This window comes from Lolium rigidum, chromosome 7 (genome assembly GCF_022539505.1).
Source record: "Lolium rigidum isolate FL_2022 chromosome 7, APGP_CSIRO_Lrig_0.1, whole genome shotgun sequence".
NCBI classification, from domain to species: domain Eukaryota; kingdom Viridiplantae; phylum Streptophyta; class Magnoliopsida; order Poales; family Poaceae; genus Lolium; species Lolium rigidum.
Genome location: NC_061514.1, coordinates 257,715,469 through 257,731,913, shown reverse-complemented (window position 1 = coordinate 257,731,913; position 16,445 = coordinate 257,715,469). Strand labels below are relative to the sequence as shown.

General features: G+C 43.5%; 2 protein-coding genes across 2 annotated transcripts; one reads left to right on the top strand and one right to left on the bottom strand.

Annotated features, from left to right (window-relative positions):
* The first annotated feature begins 3,137 nt into the window (after positions 1–3,137).
* On the top strand, positions 3,138–5,406 carry LOC124670816. Its single transcript, XM_047207286.1, has 2 exons — positions 3,138–3,506; positions 5,161–5,406. The coding sequence occupies exons 1-2, from the start codon at positions 3,214–3,216 to the stop codon at positions 5,216–5,218; spliced, it is 351 nt and encodes a 116-aa protein (XP_047063242.1). The 5' UTR covers positions 3,138–3,213; the 3' UTR covers positions 5,219–5,406.
* A 168-nt stretch (positions 5,407–5,574) lies between these two features.
* Positions 5,575–9,926, bottom strand: LOC124670814 (translation initiation factor IF-2-like). The gene is made up of 6 exons (XM_047207285.1): positions 9,788–9,926; positions 8,907–9,708; positions 8,301–8,497; positions 7,315–7,351; positions 7,159–7,223; positions 5,575–6,481 (listed from the first exon to the last, which is right to left on the bottom strand). The coding sequence occupies exons 1-6, from the start codon at positions 9,880–9,882 to the stop codon at positions 5,995–5,997; spliced, it is 1,683 nt and encodes a 560-aa protein (XP_047063241.1). The 5' UTR covers positions 9,883–9,926; the 3' UTR covers positions 5,575–5,994.
* Between the last annotated feature and the right edge of the window lie 6,519 nt (positions 9,927–16,445).

Below are 16,445 nucleotides of genomic sequence, written 5' to 3'. Positions count from 1 at the left end.
ATGCCACATGGAGTTGTACCACAAGGATAAAAAGGCTCTCATCAATCATCACTTTGTAGATTTTCACTTGATGCCATGACAGCATCGGGAGCTTATTTTCCTGCTAATATCCTCTTAGCTTTATCTTTCTCGTAGTGATGCACAGTTACAGAGCTTTACATCTTTAGTTCTGTTATGTTTTCTTTTCATTAGCGGGTGGAATCTGACTTCTTTAAGCCCTGTTTGAAGAATGCAACATTGTGTTGTCTTATGAGAAGATGCAGGAGCGCAAGATTGGTAGCTTTTTCGCAGTGTTTCCATTATTTAGTCATACAGAAAAAAATTAACTTAGTCATACAAACTTCAAAGTGGAGAGGATATCAGCTCTCGACTTTCTTGTTTAAGGCCCGTGGATCCCATCAACTAAATAATGCAAAAACATAGCATATCTTGATTGGATCAAGCTGATTGCTGTATCACCCTGTCCTTAAATTAAGTCAAGTTAGAGTGAGCTAATGGACGATGACTATAGTCTCACTTTTGAAGCCATATTCCAAGAAGATTGGTGAGCTGGATTTCAGATCCGAAAGAGACAAATACGATAAATAATTGCCATGCCTTTACCGAGGTATTGATATCAGATTTGTTAGTTCAAAACATAATGAAAGTAAATAGTCATGACTATTCATTTGTTGTTTGATATTAGAGCAGGAAAATGAAAGGATAATTGGCAGGGTTGGATCGTTGGGAATGATGAGCAAGGACAATAGCACCTGTGGGATCATTATTTTTGTGTGCAAATAAAAGTGAGCATAAGATCGCACACTGTGAAATGAAAGACTCAATAGGCAATAGCTAGAAAGTCGAAAACCTAGAACTACTACAAACTGGAGTAAATCGTTATTTTGGAAGTACAATTTACTACATGGCAGGTGTGCTTAGAAATTTCAAAAAAGGTAGTAGATAGATTAAATTGACTTGCAAGTTACTCCATGGCTAGGTTAAGAACTACGGATTTACCGTAGGTTAAGCTCTAGTATTTCTCTAGTTTGTACACTTGTAACAAAAAAAAATACTGTTTTCCGTTCAAAGAAGGATGCATGTTCTAATGTGGAAGAACGTAACACGAAGGTGGCTAAAAGCACGGTCACTTAAACCACCCCCAGGTGCTTGTAGAAATGGAGGATCACATGTTTCCCAACGTGCGGTGCTTGAAAGGAGAGATCGGTTGCTCCAATTTTTACTTGATAAGATTTTGCTCAGATCCTCTGAACACGACCCGGCCGCAACACTAGAACTGAACAACTAATAGTACATTAGTGAACTAAGGGCCGGATATAGGGTGGTAAAATAGTTGCAAAGATTATGTATGGTCACATAAAAGTTTGATTGAGCACTAACCGCCCATGTGAAAGTACAAAACCTCGTCATGCACATCCATTTAATTTTGCGTCACATCATGCTGAGCACGCAGTAGTAGTAGCATGCCTATAGGTTAATACAGATTCAGGGTGACGTGCAGGTCTGATCATTTCCATACCCTTATCAACACAAACCGGACTAATGGATGACTAGCATGGCTACGGAAGCAGGTTGTAATTAAGAAATTGCTGAACTTGTCCCATTTCCACATCATCGCACCACTTGTCCCATTTCCATGGCCAACTCGCCATAAATTAAAGCAGGGAAGAAATGGTCTTGGAGTGACCAACCATGCGATCGATCGATCCATCACGGGATCCAACGGTTGCCAGTGTCAGGGAAGTAACATGGTGGTTAGTGTCTCGCTATCTAGTGATGAATGTGAGCGATCATGTTTAACCTTTAGTAAGACTTTGGAGAATGCAACGCAAAGTCTTTGACCTTTTTCTACTGGTATGCAAATGTTAATCCATTTTCCCATATATACGCTGCTATATTCATTTCTATTTTCCATGGGGATTTATGCTGCCACCGTAAATTATGAATCTAACATATGTGAAGTGATGACATTATAGATTAAGGATTTGTTTTAATTTAATTATGTACTCCATTTGCTTTAATAAAGAAGTAGCAAGCCAACTAACTACTTATTTGTGACTCCTTGCGGTGGAACTTATCCACCAGGATTTAAGACCTAGGTTTAGCACGGGTGCTCGATACTAGGACTCTCATTGATGTCCTTATAGTCGTAGATGATGTCCTCGTGAACTATGAAGGGGTTGGAGTGACTTGTCTCTAAGGTACTCATAGCGTAGAATATGTGTGTACATTCATAGTCCATACAGTGTTTGTGTGTGCATATACGTGAGCGTCTAAGGCCTCGTCTGCAATACATGAACCCAAAATATAGGAGTAGAAAAAATGCATAAAATGAGATGTAATGTTTCCTGAAATCCTGCATGAATCAAAACCAAAGGAAAACGTCAAAAACATCGTTTAGATGTCATGCAGAAAAAACACAGGATTATGGACACAATTGATTGAAATCATGAGGTAAGACCTCATGTTAGTTTCCTCTAAAATTCCTAATAAATTAGACGGAAGAATTCCTACTAAATAGTTCTTCCTATGAAATAGCCCATGCAGTAGAAATTCCAAAGGAATCCTAAATTCTTATTTCCTTGTTCCAGACAACGCCATGAGATTTTTTACCATAGGAGTTCAACCCTCCAAAATCCTTATGGTTTTCCTTTGTTCTAAATGATTTTGTAGTGTGTCCCTAAAAGACTAACTAATTACTGCTTTCGAAAACTACAGAAGAAACAGGAAATGTTTCGGTTGACATGGTGTCTTTTACATCCATGACTGCTATACCGCGGACAACATAGTATCGCCCAAAAAGTCCCAAATCAGTGACCAAGTTTGCAAGCTATGGTGTGCATGTGGACCTCGCTTGACATAAACAAACTAGCAGCTAGTGTTTCTCTAATCCCACTAGTGTTAATCAATCCAATGGTATTTTTTGCCAATATAAAAGACTAAACTGCCCCTGCTCCTTACTATAACTTGCCTTGTATCAGTGTTTGTTTCTGACTTTCTGTGTGAAAAAGGTTGATTAATTAAGTAAAAAAAATGATGAGGATTAAGGTCAATTCTGTCTTTCGTGCTAGAAACTAGCAAGTGGTGCAAGCTGCCACGAGAATATAATAAATAAGCATCACCGGCCGCAGCCAGCTTACAAACCTGAAACCTCCCCCGGTGGCAGCTGGTGCAAGATTAGCTCAGCTCCCGGTATCCATAGAGCAGTGATCGATGAAGCTGTTCGCGTTCGTCAGGCGCGCGCGCCGGACATCAACGGCGGCGATGGCACCGGAGCCGGTTCCCGTGGCGGCTGAGGACGCGGCGGCGCCCGCGTCCGCCGCGGAGAAGCGGCGGCGGAGGCTGTCGTCGGGATCGACGTCGTGGAAGCCGACGCTGGTCGCCATCTCAGAGGACGCAGCGCTGGCCGCCGCAAAGGCCGAGGCGAAGGGGAAGCCGGCGGCGGCCAAGGCCAAGGCGAGGCCGTCGCCTCGCGCGTCCCGGACGTCTGACTACGACGACTTCCGGTGAGTTCTTCAGTTCTGTGCCGCGTGCTACGTGTTCATGGTGCCGTGTTCGCGCGCGCGCCGGCTGCCGGGGTAGGCCACGGAGGGTTGGATCCCGCGGGGTGGGGAGGGGACGCGATCGCAACACGTGTACGTTGACCTTCCGGCCAGCCTGCGGCCGTGCGCGGCCGGGCTCCTCCGGTCCGGCGAGGAAGATAGGCTGTCGATGGTTGCGTGCATCGGCAAGCCATGTGGGCGGGTTCCCAAAATTTCAGTACTCCGTATTTTTTTGGGGCGCGGTTAGTATGTCTGAACTTCTGAATTTTCAGTTCTCCCGTTTACCAATTCAGCCAAATGTCCGAATTTGAGCTTGAATTTGACTGAAGTTCAACCAAATTTTGAGAAATTTTCTTGAAGTCTGAATACACTTTGGCTTGAATTCTTGAATCCGGCGATATTTCTACAGAAACATAAGTAACCTATCGAATGAACTGATCAAAAAAATTGAAATTCGGGAAAAGTTCATTGAAAATGTGATCCCTGTTTGGGCCACGACTGCTTCTAACAGATAAGTATGAGCCTCCGTGGCGATAACCTATACGGATACGGTAGGCAACTTTTGTCATTACATTGGTGTGCTTGGAGCGTGATCTTGATCTGCTTGCTTCAAAGTTGGACAGATAGGGCTGAACCAACTTGTTTGTTGGTCAGCTGCTTGGTACCTAATTTTAGTTGAAACTCGCAGAAAGTTGACTTGGGCTAGTTAATGGGTTCACGGGACCAAGTTGTGCGACTCTGTCGGGTCAATGCTACCCTTCGTCAACTAGCACCTTACACATGCTGTTCATTTTAATTAGCTTTGTGATTACTCAGTGAGTGCAGAATTAAGCCATGTTAGCTGTACATCTGGCTGTGCAGCACGAGCATCTACTTCCTATACCATGTTATAATCAGAAATTAGTGTAACCGAACTGGGATGAAGTTAAGTGAAAGGACAAACTTAAATCGTTAAGGGGGAAATGTCTGCAATATGTTGCCCGTCTTCAGATTATCCACCAACAAAGTCCAGAATTAGTGGTTACTAGGAATTCATCTCTGAATCTGATTTAAGCTGTTCTTCGGTCCATGAACAGCACTTTCAGTGGACCACCGAAAAGGTCTATGAATCCCTGAACTGCATGGACCACGCACCGTGCGACCTGCAGATGGAATCTCATCTGTAGACAAGCTCACCATCCTTATTGTTAGTGCATGTGTCGGAGAGAGACGTTCTCTTTGCTTTATCGTTAGTCAAAAGTCAAAACGCAAGCTAAGCTGTCCGCTCAAGTGAGCCTGTGACCCCTGATGCCTGCTGCTACTACTACTTTCTCTACTTGCCCTTCAGAATCTTTGGTAGGCAGTGGTAATCGCACAATCTTTTGGGGATCTAGCATAACGGGACATCTTCAGAGTTCAGACCTTTCTGCACAAGTTTTTGACACGGGTTTTCATTTTTACTAGTTTCCCCGGAAGTTGAACTGTTGTTTCATGTGAGTGAAACTCATGTACATTTCAAGCAGGCCCTCAAACTGTTTTTTTTAATACATCCATATCATCAAGGTTGTATCATGTAGGAGTATGTATATGATGCAGTTCATGGCCCCAATACTGACGTAGGTTCTCTCTCTACCTGCAGACGCTTTGGGCCACCTTCGGCGTTGCCGGCGTTCTCACCGACGGCGTTCCTGTTCTGAGCTCAGGCGAGCTAGTTGGGTCGTGACCAGACCTTGTAATGTGTCATGTGTGGGTTGGGTTTCACCATCATCCTGCTCTGCTCAAATCTGAGCTTTCAAAGCTGATGCTACTGTGATTCCTTCGTGCTTGCTACTGATGTGCATATGTGTAATGTTTCACCCAACTGGCATTTCCCATCGTTTTCTCATGATTATCCTCCTTGGATTCGACCATGGCCTTGATAAGCTCCGACGTTTCCAACTAGTTTGACATAAATAGATTGCATACCAGATGGCATCTCAGACTGCCACAATCCTTGTCAGCACAACAAGCAAAGGAAACAAGGGAAAAGCAAACGATAGACGAGATTGTACAATTAGATTCAAGAGCTATACGTCCTTTACTCATAATTAACTTGTGCTGATGAATTGATCTGAAAAATAACACAGTAAAAACATTTGCGTATGGGTATGCACATATGCATCCTCATCTGGCACATCTTAAAACAAGCACGCACACCAGAATCATACAAGGCACGGCCAGCTAGCAAATACAAGGGTAGCAATTATTCCCCAGCTAAAAATCACAGGCCAAGAGAAGAAATTGGCCACCAGGTTATGAGAGGAACTTTTGTTTGCTAAAATGAACTAGCACCCCTCGTGTGCAACAATTGAAGGCGACAATTTGACTTCCCCATGCTGAACAACTGAACATGGCAATAAATAAGTGTGCTTCAGCAAGGCCATGGCATTTGAACCATGTCATCATGGGATCATAGTGTATGTTTGTCACAGGATCAGTAACCGTTGATCTTTCGATGTGAAGAGCCAGAGTGCAATGCCCCGTTGTCAGTGAGCCTTGAAAAGCCAACCTGATCCCTAGTCCCTGGGCTAGGAGGAACTCTTGGACTAGGAACACTGGTCAAGCGAGACTGTGGCACTGTATCGGACATGGACTTGGAGAAGGCCTGAGCAAGCTCCAACGCAGTCGCTGCCTTCCCAAACCGAGGTGCAGTAATCTCAGGCTTTGGTGGCTCCACTGGTTTACGCCAGGTTTCAGGCTCTGGGCGTTGTTGTTCGGGGAGCTTCTCCACAACCTTCCTGTTGTCCTCACGTCGTGTAGGCCTATATGCATCAGCCCTGTCTGTATCCCGCCTATAATCTTTCCTATCAGCATTCCTTGGCCCTCTGTGACCAGATGGATAACTATCAACCTTTTCGCCTGAAGGGTTAATGGGCATAGCTTCAACCTTTTGTTCAACCTTTGCAAATTCATTTTTAGACCTACAAAATATCACACCCATTATTAGTAAACACAACGCATGTTCAACAAAACACCTATATCGGCTAATTGTTGCATAACAGAAAACCACTCCCAGCAAAAAAATCGTTACTCCAAAGAAAAAATTATGTAACAAGTACATAAAAAAAGTACAAAGTTGGTACTTGATAATAACATATCAATCGGGCAAACACTACAAATTAGGATGTCAACAACCTGCCTTGACACTTCTATAACAAACCCTGTGATTTATTACAGCAATATATGAATACAATCAATCTGATTTGTAGCTTAAAACACATGCGAAGGAAATGAAAGCAGCATTCAGGCCTCGGCAAAGTGCACATCCTGTTCCTGGCCATAAGAATTGTAACTTGCAGCACTTCTGCTCTATGCTGAGATGCCTGGGAACATATATACTATGGTCCGCATGCAATTTCCTATCTAAATACACTGCAATCCAACAAATATGGTTGTCACCCTGACCAACTATGCTACGGTAACAGTGTCACTTGGTAGCCAATATATATCATAGCAAGGAAATAGGAAGAATCAAGATCAAGCATTCAAGACGAACAACAATAATCAACATGCCTTTACTGCAAGAGGCCATTTAATGTCAAGTAGAGCCACTACAGCTATATTTTATTGGTGTCTAAAGGGGCAATATGTTAGCTACCTGGCAACTGGAGAGGTCTTCTCAAGATCACTTGCCAAAGCATCTACTCCACGATCTCTGAGAACCTGATTTTATAAAAGAACAGTCAGGATTTCATTCAGATTGATAGAAAAAACACAGAAAGCCACATGAGGGGCAGGAAAGCAAGGCACATACTTGTTCGCGGGGACGAGCACCACCGAAGACTGATGGCCTGATTGCATTAAATAACAAATAAGTTAGTACATCATCATACTAATAATGATGATGATATTAACTATAGTATTATATTGACAAATACTCTAGCAGTAAACTGACTAGGTCTCTGAGATGATTTTTGTCAAGCAAATCAACTTGCTAGCAAATTCAGCACCAGCATACAGTGCCAAAACAATTATACCAAGCTTCACCAAAAGAGATGGAAATTACAGAAACAATCATCAAGATGCCATTCTACTATTCAAGACACCATAACATACATAAATACTTCCCCTTATCTGGTGCCCTTGCAGCACCTGCTATTCAAAGCAGAACTATAACTTCAACCCTTATAATAAATTAAATAATATGAATAAATCATTCTCATGATATTAAAATGTTTACAGAGCACTAATTCCACATACAGGATGCAATAAGGAACTGAAGGGAAATAGTTTCTGAACAGAAAAATACTAAAATGAAGGTAACTGGTACCATCTAATTATATGAACTAGCCCTGAAAAGAAAAGATAAGTCAACATGCCAATTGGAAAAGAAGGGGAGTAACCTCTCAATAATCACCGGGTGTTATTTCAATCTGCCAACCAGTAAAAAATTCTAAAACAACGTAATAGCTATGCATAACTACACACATAGCAGAACATGTACGGGAGGAACAGCACAGAAGATGCATGGGAACAAACAGAGCAGACAAATTTTCTATCTAGATGCCCCCGTTTGACACTAATCATATATTGATTAATACGAATACCTAAATATGATGTTAATACAAGAGGGAATGTAAGTATGTGCTTGGACAAGGTAAAGTGTATTGAACACAAAAAAATGGGACATGCAATAGATAAAGACCAGTTTACAGCAAGCAGGAAACGATCAAGTTAATAATATAAGATTATTTACAGCAAATGACAACACCAACAGAAAAAATTCTAAATATCGCATACCTTTCCTTGGCAGCACTTTCACCAGACTGACCCACTGCATTAGAGCGAGGTTTCAGATTCAGCCGTGGTCGATCCACTGTTACCCTGATTTCAGTATCTGTCCCTGCCACTCCTGTTTTAGCCGGAACCACATTCTGGTACACATCATGAACAACCTCAGCCTGCATGACACTCGCAATCACGGGAACTGGATGGACCTACACAATAGTTAGCCACCAAGAAAAAGATTAAACTTCCACAATGCCATATCGAACCTACTGATATCAAACTATCATAATGACAAAATCTTAATAACAAAGAAAACTACATAAGCCAATCACATATAGCTTCACATGAAGATATCTCGTATATGGTTTGCAAACTCTGCTTGAATAACCAATACCAATCAGCTGTCAATGCTATAATGTTATTGGATGCAAGGCATGTGATTTGCTAAATTCAATTTGCAATCAGAGCAATGGAGCTCTATTAATATATAGGCACTAGGAAGGTGCTTAGTTCTCAACTAGTCAAGCTAGGCAGAATGGCGGCACCGAGAAAGGCTATATGGCTATCTTTTATGTAAGTAAGATCAACAGAAAACTGGTAAGGAACAGGAGGAGTAACCTGCTTCTCTTCAACATAGGTAGGAGATGGTGCAGGGGGCTCGATTGGCTTAGAACGAGGGAGCAGCTTCAGCTTGGGCCTCTCCGGCACCTCTCCGACTTTCACTTCCCCAACCCTGCCTTCATGCGATGCAGGCCTCACCTGTTCCACACCCTTCTCCACGGCGACGTCCATCCCTCTCACTCCAACCGACCTTGGCCTCTCCATGGCACCGTCCATGTCCCTCACAGCCACCAACCTTGGCCTCTCCATGGGATTCTCCATCCCTCTGACTCCAACCAACCCTGGCCTCTCCATGACACCGTCAAACTCTCTCGCTCCAACGGACCTCGGCCTCTCCATCTCAGGCGGGGCGACCTGAGTCTCCAGCACTGGTGGCGTGGTCGGGGAGGAGGGCTTGGACAGGTGCCACCTGCCGGAGATCACCTTCTCCACGGCGCTGGCCTGCGCGATGCGCGTGGCCGACCAGATCTGGCCGGCGCTGGCGGCGGGAACAGCCGGCGCGGCGGGCGGAGCGGCCTCCTTCTTCGCGCCCCAGGCGTTCCCCGGTGCAGATCTGGCGGCGGGGCCCACCGCCGGCGCGGAGGGGAACGAGGGGGGCGACGGGGCCGGGCGGCGAGGGGTGGCGGGCTCGAAGGGCGTGCGCTCGTCCTCGTCGAAGTGGCGGCCGATGCGGGAGGGGTTGGTGAGGAAGGAAGGCATCGCGGCGGCCGCCGTGGCGGCGGCGGGAGTGCGGGGCCGCGCGGACGCAGCCGAGGAGGAGGACGGGGCGGCCGCGGGGCGGTCCGGCGGCCGGGCGGAGCTGCGAGGACGTGGAGGGCTGGTGAGTTGGAGCGGGTAGGGGTGAGGAGTTCGACGGGGTTAGGGTTTGGGGAACTTACACGCCGGGAGCGGAGGGGAGGGGGAGCTCGGAGGGGATGGAGCCGCCGTGGAAGTCCTTGAGCGTCATCGTGGTGACCGCCTTCTTCTTCGACATGGCCGCGGCCGGAGTCGAGCCCGCCGGCGGCGAAGATGGACGGCTGGGACGATGAGTCTCTCCGTCCGAAGGGGAGGTGCGTTTGATCGGGGTGTGCTGCCCTACAGCGTTCCTTGCAGGTATTCGTTCGTTTGTGTAGCGCTTCCAGTGGGAGGGAAGGCTTTGTTGTCTTTGGGCTTGAGCTAAGTTGGGAGTTTTGCAATTTGGCGCTCCACTATTTGTTGAGTCGACGCCCTAGTACTCGTTTAATCTTCCTTTTTAAGCAACGGGGGTAGATTTATCTTTCAAATGGCAACCAGATAGCTGTTTGTTTCTACGAGTAGTATAATTTTATGAGTGATAAGGTGTTTTTACGAAATAAACGGATCCAAAAATAGGCCTTTGCGGCGTGTACCCGACACACCATCGATATCTCGCCGTTCGACACACAAATCAACGGTTGATGTCAGTGAGCCAAGTAAGATGCACGATTGTTTTTGTGCGTATCACAAGGCTCACTAGCGCCATAAGGGATCATATCCGAAATTGAGGAGTAGTGCCACAATGATTTAAGCATCGGTAGTTGCGACGAAATAGAACCACAATGATCGATATGTTCTGCATCATATTTGCATTTAGAAAAACAAATCAAGTACCCATAGTTGTAAGTAATACGTATTGACATATAACAAGGTGTTATGACCACCTTTTATCATTAGATGGTGCCGAAATATAATCATCGGCCGTTGCAACGAAACAGAACCCCAAAAAAAAAACAAGTAATGACAACCGAAAAAATGACATGCATCATACTTACATCCAATGCAACCAATTATTCTATCTGGCCAAATAGTATGCACAATCATGAATGTTTGTGCACTCCACAATGTTGGATAGGATAATTCAATGCAAAAAATTGTGACACATTTTAAGCATCAGCATCATATAACCAATCACAATAAGAAACTACATTTAAATGAATGCCTCATATTATCAATCACACCCAATGCTACGGTTGGTTCTATCCTACCAAGTACAATGCACAATAAGATCTGTTGGTGTAATACACACGGTTGAATAGAACCAATCGTGGCACTGAAATGGTGACTTGAATCATTGGCCAAATATAGAATATTAGTAAGTTGGGAGCCTCATAGAAGCTTCTACTTTAACCAACATCGACACATAGAATACGGGGGCACGGGATACGACAATTTCTAAAAACAACAATACATCGATACGACAAGTATACATATTAAAATTAATAAAATATCATCTGATTTATACAAATAATAATTGATTGGTAACGAATTGCCGCCCCATTTGTTTCCTCCATGCATGTTTTAAGATCTCGAACGAATACTCATCTCATCAATTTCCTCAATCATTATACTTCTATATCTGTGTTAGTTTACAAAAGTCCTCATAGAGCATTCGGATACTAGAACCACTAGATGGAACCAAATACTAGAAAAGAACATGGATCAAGAAGCAACCTTTGGATGCCCATGTTGATGGCCTCCTGCACAAAGTTTCTGTCGTCGCCGGTGATGTGTCCTAGTGGACGGTAGGCCCTCGCCGCCATGCAAACACCCTTGGCCATGCCGCGTCTTCCTTTGGACAGGCCATGCAGTACCACTGGCCATTCTATTGGGGAATAAGAGAGGAAGAACAAAGTATAATAACACCAAATTCTCTAAGATCTAGATCTAGAGGGTTCCCGTCGCAAAGAGAAGGATTTGATTGGTGGAATTGTAGATCTAGATCCCCTCTCTCTTTACCCTCAAGAACATGCAAGAATCATGGGAGGAATCAAGAACTAGGAAAAGCTTTGAAGGTCAACAATGGAAGAGAGATGGGAAAAAGCCACCATCCCAAAGAGAAAAGGGGGGTCTTAAATACCCCCCCTCCCAACGAAATATGACCGTTAGGGTCCTCCCAGGTTGGATTATCTGGGGCCAGATTTTTGCAAAAATCCGGGCCCCAAAACATCTAAGGACTTTCAGCGCGACGCCCCTATATACTTATACGTCCCAAACGTATCTATAATTTCTTATGTTCCATGCTACTTTTATGATGATACTCACATGTTTTATACACATTATATGTCATTATTATGCATTTTCCGGCACTAACCTATTGACGAGATGCCGAAGAGCCGATTGATGTTTTCTGCTGTTTTTGGTTTCGAAATCCTAGTAAGGAAATATTCTCGGAATTGGACGAAATCAACGCCCAGGGTCCTATTTTTGCACGAAGCTTCCAGAAGACCGGAGGGGAGACGAAGTGGGGCCACGGGGCGCTGCCACACTAGGGCGGCGCGGCCTAGAGGGGGCCCGCGCAGCCCTGTTGTGTGGGGCCCCCGTGGCGCCTCCTGACCTGCCCTTCCGCCTACTTAAAGCCTCCGTCGCGAAACCCCCAGTACCGAGAGCCACGCTACGGAAAACCTTCCAGAGACGCCGCCGCCAATCCCATCTCGGGGGATTCAGGAGATCGCCTCCGGCACCCTGCCGGAGAGGGGAATCATCTCCCGGAGGTCTCTTCATCGCCATGATCGCCTCCGGATCGATGTGTGAGTAGTCCACCCCCGGACTATGGGTCCATAGCGGTAGCTAGATGGTTGTCTTCTCCTCATTGTGCTATCATGTTAGATCTTGTGAGCTGCCTATCATGATCAAGATCATCTATTTGTAATCCTTCATGTTGTGTTTGTTGGGATCCGATGAATATTGAATACTATGTCAAGTTGATTATCAATCTATCATATATGTTATTTATGTTCTTGCATGCTCTCCGTTGCTAGTAGAGGCTCTGGCCAAGTTGATACTTGTGACTCCAAGAGGGAGTATTTATGCTCGATAGTGGGTTCATGCCTCCATTAAATCTAGGACGAGTGACGGAAAGTTCTAAGGTTGTGGATGTGCTCGTTGCTACTAGGGATAAAACATCGATGCTTTGTCTAAGGATATTTGTGTTGATTACATTACGCACCATACTTAATGCAATTGTCCGTTGTTTACAACTTAATACTCGGAGGGGTTCGGATGATAACCTCGAAGGTGGACTTTTTAGGCATAGATGCATGCTCGGATAGCGGTCTATGTACTTTGTCGTAATGCCTGATTAAATCTCATAGTACTCATCATGATATATGTATGTGCATTGTTATGCCTTGTTTATTTGTCAATTGCCCAACTGTAATTTGTTCACCCAACATCTGCTATCTTATGGGAGAGACACCACTAGTGAACTGTGGACCCCGGTCCTATTCTTTACATCTGAAATACAATCTGCTGCAATTGTTCTTTGCTGTTCTTTGCAAACAACCATCATCATCCACACTATACATCCAATCCTTTGTTTACAGCAAGCCGGTGAGATTGACAACCTCACTGTTACGTTGGGGCAAAGTTCTGTGATTGTGTTGTGCAGGTTCCACGTTGGCGCCGGAATCCCTGGTGTTGCGCCGAACTACACTCCGCCGCCATCAACCTTCAACGTGCTTCTTGGCTCCTACTGGTTCGATAAACCTTGGTTTCTTACTGAGGGAAACTTGCTGCTGTACGCATCACACCTTCCACTTGGGGTTCCCAACGGGCGTGTGCTTACGCGTCATCAAGCTAAATTTCTGGCGCCGTTGCGGGGGAGATCAAGACACGCTGCAAGGGGAGTCTCCACTTCCAATCTCTTTACTTTGTTTTTGTCTTGCTTTGTTTTACTTTATTTACTACTTTGTTTGCTGCATTATATCAAAACACACAAAAAAAATAGTTGCTAGTTTTACTTTATTTACTGTCTTGTTCTCCATATCAAAAACACAAAAAAATTAGTTACTTGCATTTAGTTTATTTTGTTATCATGTCTAGCTCTGAACCTGTTACTTCTTCACCTCATGAATTAATCTTTACTTTTAAACAAGGGGATGAGGAGAGTTTTAAAGATGCTTGGTCTAGAATTTTTGATTCTTATCGTAAGGCTGAACCTCAAATGACTCTAAGTTTGCTCCTTAGTAATTTTTTTTTTGGTCTTATGATTCGCTATAAATATGCCTTGGATGCTGTAGTGGGAGGAGATTTCCTTCATTGCGATGGGGATCGAGCTTTTAATGCCATAAAGAAATTGGTTGCATCACATAGTTCAGCTAATAACTTTGATTCAGCTCTTATTAGCATTTATAATAGATTAAACACTCTTGAGACAAGTGCATCTTACTTGAAAGAAAATTATAGTTATGTTCGTAATCGTCTTGATCAAGTTTTAGTGAACTCCGAACCTTCAAAATGGGACCCTACTATTAAAGTTGTTATTGGTGGTGAAACTTTTCATGCATATTGTGATATTACGTCTGAATTTTGTCTTATGCCTAATAGTATCTATGAATCTTTGACACTTTGGGGACTCGTTGAAGGGGAGAAGGAATAACTCTTACTGATAACTCTGTTATAATTCCTAAGGGAATAGCCGAGGGTGTGCATACAACCATTCTTGAAAGAACAGTATCCACTGATTAATGTGTAGGGACAGGACAAATCACACTTGGAAGATCCCTGCTGAAACTATTGGGAGCAGTCATAAATGTGGGAGAAGGCACCCTAAAATTCACCTCTACACCGGGAGGTAGACATGTATTCCCTAAACCAAAGAGTAAGAAAAAGAAAAAGAAGGGGATGCATAAAGCCCAAGGTAATGTTGATGCTTCATCTCTTGACAATACTTGATTCACACTTTCTGCGCCTAGCTGAAAGGCGTTAAAGAAAAGCGCTTATGGGAGACAACCCATTATTTTACTTCTGCACTTTGTTTTATATTTGAGTCTTGGAAGTTGTTTACTACTGTAGCAACCTCTCCTTATCTTTATTTTATTACATTGTTGTGCCAAGTAAAGTCTTTGATAGTAAAGTCAATACTAGATTTGGATTACTGCGCAGAAACAGATTTCTTGCTGTCACGAATTTCGACCTGCCTCTCTGTAGGTAACTCAGAAAAATCTTCCAATTTACGTGCGTGATCCTCAGATATGTACGCAACTTTCATTCAATTTGGGCATTTTCATTTGAGCAAGTCTGGTGCCTCAATAAAATTCATCTTTACGGACTGTTCTGTTTTGACAGATTCTGCCTTTTATTTCGCATTGCCTGTTTTGCTGTGTTGGATGGATATCTTTGTTCCATTAATGTCCAGTAGCTTTGTGCAATGTCCAGAAGTGTTAAGAATGATTATGTCACCTCCGAACATGTGAATTTTTGATTATGCACTAACCCTCTAATGAGTTTGTTTCGAGTTTGGTGTGGAGGAAGTTTTCAAGGGTCAAGAGAGGAGGATGATACAATATGATCAAGAAGAGTGAAAGGTCAAAGCTTGGGGATGACCCCGTGGTTCATCCCTGCATATTTTAAGAAGACTCAAGCGTCTAAGCTTGGGGATGCCCAAGGCATCCCTTCTTCATCGACAACTTATCAGGTTCCTCTAGTGAAACTATATTTTTATTCCGTCACATCTTATGTGCTTTACTTGGAGCGTCTGTTTGTTTTTGTTTTTGTTTTTGTTTGAATAAATCGGATCCTAGCATTCTTTGTGTGGGAGAGATACACGCTCCGCTGTTTCGTATGAACACATATGTTCTTAGCTTCATCTTTAATGTTCATTGCGAAAGTTGGACTATTTCATTCATTGTTATATGGTTGGAAACGGAAAATGCCGCATGTGGTAAATGGTTTAATGTCTTGAATAATGTGATACTTGGCAATTGTTGAGCTCATATAGATCTTGTTTAAGCTCTTGCATCATGTACCTTGTACTCATTAATGAATAACTACATAGAGCTTGTTAAAATTTGGTTTGCATGATTGATCTCTAGAGTCTAGATATTTTCTGGTTGAGGTGTTTGAACAACAAGGAGACAATGTAAAGTCTTATAATAGTTACAATATGTTCATATGTGAGCTTTGCTGCACCTTTTATACTTGAGTTTGCTTCAAACAACATTGCTAGCCTAGCCTTGTATTGAGAGGAATTCTTCTCGTGCATCCAAATCCTTGAGCCAATAACTATGCCATTTGTGTCCACCATACCTACCTACCACATGGTATTTCCCCGCCATTCCAAAGTACATTACTTGAGTGCTACCTTTAAAATTTCTATTATTTGCCTTTGCAATATATAGCTCATGGGACAAATAGCCTTAAAAACTATCGTGGTGAAGAATATGTACTTATGTGTCTTATTTGTTAATAAGTTGCTTGTTGAGCGGTAACCATGTTTTCTGGGGACGCCATCAACTCTTTTACCTTTGTTGAATATCATGTGAGTTGCTATGCATGTTCGTCTTGTCTGAAGTAAGGGTGGTTCTCACAATCAAATGGTTTGAGTATGCATACTGTTAGAGAAGAACATTGAGCCGCTAACTAAAGCCATGATTCATGGTGGAAGTTTCAGTGTGGACAGCTAATCCTCAATCTCTTATGAGAATAATAAGCTGTTGTTGAATGCTTATGCATTAAAGAGGAGTCCATTATCAGTTGTCTATGTTGTCCCGGTATGGATGTCTAAGTTGAGAATAATCAAAAGCGAGAAATCCAATGCAA

Coding starts and splice junctions, on each gene's coding strand:
- LOC124670816 (XM_047207286.1), top strand. CDS start 3,214: ATGAAGCTGTTCGCGTTCGTCAGGCGCGCGCGCCGGACATCAACGGCG. Junction 3,507..5,160: donor TCTGACTACGACGACTTCCG/GTGAGTTCTTCA, acceptor CTCTACCTGCAG/ACGCTTTGGGCCACCTTCGG.
- LOC124670814 (XM_047207285.1), bottom strand. CDS start 9,882: ATGTCGAAGAAGAAGGCGGTCACCACGATGACGCTCAAGGACTTCCAC. Junction 8,498..8,906: donor CCTATGTTGAAGAGAAGCAG/GTTACTCCTCCT, acceptor ACTATTGTGTAG/GTCCATCCAGTTCCCGTGAT. Junction 7,352..8,300: donor GAAAGTGCTGCCAAGGAAAG/GTATGCGATATT, acceptor TAATGCAATCAG/GCCATCAGTCTTCGGTGGTG.